We start from the raw sequence: 2,507 nt of genomic DNA on the forward strand, positions 1-2,507 counted from the left end.
GACTCCCTACAATGCTCTTGAAATATGTGAGATTTACTAATTTTTAATATCTTTTTTTTTTTTTTTTGTCTCTAGTTACTCTGTATGAATTGATGACTGTGATTCCACCTTGAATATCTTTAGAATGTCTATATAACATACTTTTTTTTGTAAGATGAAGATATCGTCATCTTTTTATTAAATCCAATATTAAAAACAAATCTATCATCTCAAATTATTGTGTCCTTACCTTTTTAAAATCTTCAAACACCTTTTGACAATTTCCTATAAAAATTAAATCATCTATATAGAAGCGTACAACAATTATATTATCATTATAATTTGACTTTATTAATGTAAAGTGGATGCTTAAAAATGATACTTTTAAAATTCATGCTGTGATAAATAAGCATTAATCCGGATATATTAAGCACATGGTGCCTACTTTAACCCCATGTAATATCTTTTTAAATTTGTAAACTCGTTTCTCTTGTCTTTTGTTAATATATTATGGTGGTTATTCATTGAAAACTTCTTTCTTAAAGTATATATTTGAAAGAAAATATTATTAATTTTTATCATTCATGAAAATATTGTTATTTATTTTTAATAAATAAATAAAATTTATAAATTTATTAAAATGTTAATTTTTATCTTTTATAATATTTTGTTAAATATTATCATCTTTTAATAAAAAAATTATATTTTTATTATGTATGAAATTTATCATTACATTATAAAAAAATTATTATTCATTTATTTTATATTTATTCCTTATAATTTAAGGCTCATTTTAAAATAGGTAAAAATTTATTTGAATTTTTAAAATATTATTAAAAAAATTTAGCAACATGAATGTGTTTATAAACTCAAAAAGATTTAAAAATTAAAATAATAGCAAAAAGGTATATATTTATCAATATATGGGTTTATGTATATATTTATCAAATATGGGTTTGTAAGAATTTTTTTTATAATGATTTTAAAAAGTGTTTTTTATTATTTTTATCGCTTCAAAATTTGTATGTTTTCCCAAAAATTATTACCAAATACCAGTTTAGGTACGGACATTTAAAAGAGTTAGTGTTTTTGGACCAGTGGGCCTCGTGGGCCAAAATGCTTGACCTTTGTATGAAGTATGGCAGTGACAGTCTAACCCCTGGCTAGACTGAAAAAACACATAATTTTATTTCAAAAGCGGTTCCCAATTTATGCTTTGTCTAACCAGGGGGAAGTCTTATCTCTCTCCTGGGGTTGCATTTGGGGACCTTCCACTACATAACATAGGACGAGACACATCATAACACTCGAAAGGCCACCGCCAATTGACTTGCCTTGCCATGGCTTCTCTTCTGTCTTCTCAACTCCTCATTTTCTCTCTCTTCTGCCTCTCCGCAGCTTCATCTCCCCCATCTCTTCTCGCGCTCAATTGCAGCTCACCGTCTTTACAAAGGCCACCCCTCCAAAGCCTTTTTAGCAACCTCACCTCTCAAGTAGCAAAAACCCGGTTCATAGACTCAACCAATATGATGGGTTTCCATGGCCTCATCATGCAGTGCAGGCTTGATCTCTCTCCAACCAGATGCACCATCTGTGCCCAAAATGCTGTACGCACCGTTTCAACCCTATGCCCCTATTCCAATTCAGGAACAGCTTGGTTTGATGGTTGCTACCTTCAGTACCACCACCGATTTTCTCCTGAGGATTTTGTGACTAGCACCAACATCTCCTGCTCAAGCCAAATTCATGTACTGGACCAAGTTCAGTTTGAACTGGCCTTGGAAACATTGTTCCTGAGGCTAAGAGCTGAAATCAACCTTGCTACACACCACCAGTTTTCGAGTGGGGAGCTCACATATGGCAATCATAGCAAAGTCTACGGGCTTGCTGAGTGTGTCCGGTTCATGTCACCAGAGGAGTGCGAGGCTTGTGTGGCGGAAGGCGTAGAGAGGCTCCACAAGCACTGTGGCGGTAAAGACGGAGGAACTGTGGTTGCTGGGAATTGTGTTGTTCGCTTTGAAGTTTACCAGTTCTTCTCATACATAGACGCTGGTGGGTCTGAGTCTGGTGGTGGGACAGATGATGTCGGGACTCGGATAACTGAAGGTGGTGGCTCTATGTGTTTTAAGGCCAAAGTGGCTTTGGCTTGGGGCGTCGTAGTTGCTTGTCTAATTGGGATTGTTTTGTCTGCTTGGTTGATGAGAAGATCGGTTGTGAATACAGCTAAGGTAGCCACATTTGGGTACGGCGATGATAAAATTGGACGTAGAAGCTAGCATTGTGAGTGATAGAATTCACTTTTTACAGTTGCGTACCTGTAAATAAACTGACTAATCTATATGTCCAGTCCAACTCCAGTGTCTTTAGAAGAGGACAAGATATGTAATCTAAAAGCAAGTCTATGGTCTGTATTATTTTTGCCTTTTTGGCCTTTTTCTAATGATTTTCCGAACAAATCTGAAATCTTTCTTGTCTGAGGTTTCAAGGCGAGACACGTTTATCCAGGAACAGTAAAACTATGTGATAAT

The 2,507-nt window shown here is 34.8% G+C and overlaps 1 protein-coding gene across 1 annotated transcript; it reads left to right on the forward strand.

Moving 5' to 3' along the window:
- Nucleotides 1–1,319: 1,319 nt before the first annotated feature.
- LOC117920276 (cysteine-rich repeat secretory protein 38-like) lies at nt 1,320–2,255 on the forward strand. The gene has a single exon (XM_034837711.1). The coding sequence runs from the start codon at nt 1,320–1,322 to the stop codon at nt 2,253–2,255; it is 936 nt and encodes a 311-aa protein (XP_034693602.1).
- Nucleotides 2,256–2,507: the final 252 nt, after the last annotated feature.

The sequence above is a fragment of the Vitis riparia genome, chromosome 1 (assembly GCF_004353265.1).
Source record: "Vitis riparia cultivar Riparia Gloire de Montpellier isolate 1030 chromosome 1, EGFV_Vit.rip_1.0, whole genome shotgun sequence".
In the NCBI taxonomy this organism is placed as follows: domain Eukaryota; kingdom Viridiplantae; phylum Streptophyta; class Magnoliopsida; order Vitales; family Vitaceae; genus Vitis; species Vitis riparia.

What these genes read in the sequence shown, in the direction of transcription:
- LOC117920276 (XM_034837711.1), top strand. Translation starts at nt 1,320, where the DNA reads ATGGCTTCTCTTCTGTCTTCTCAACTCCTCATTTTCTCTCTCTTCTGC.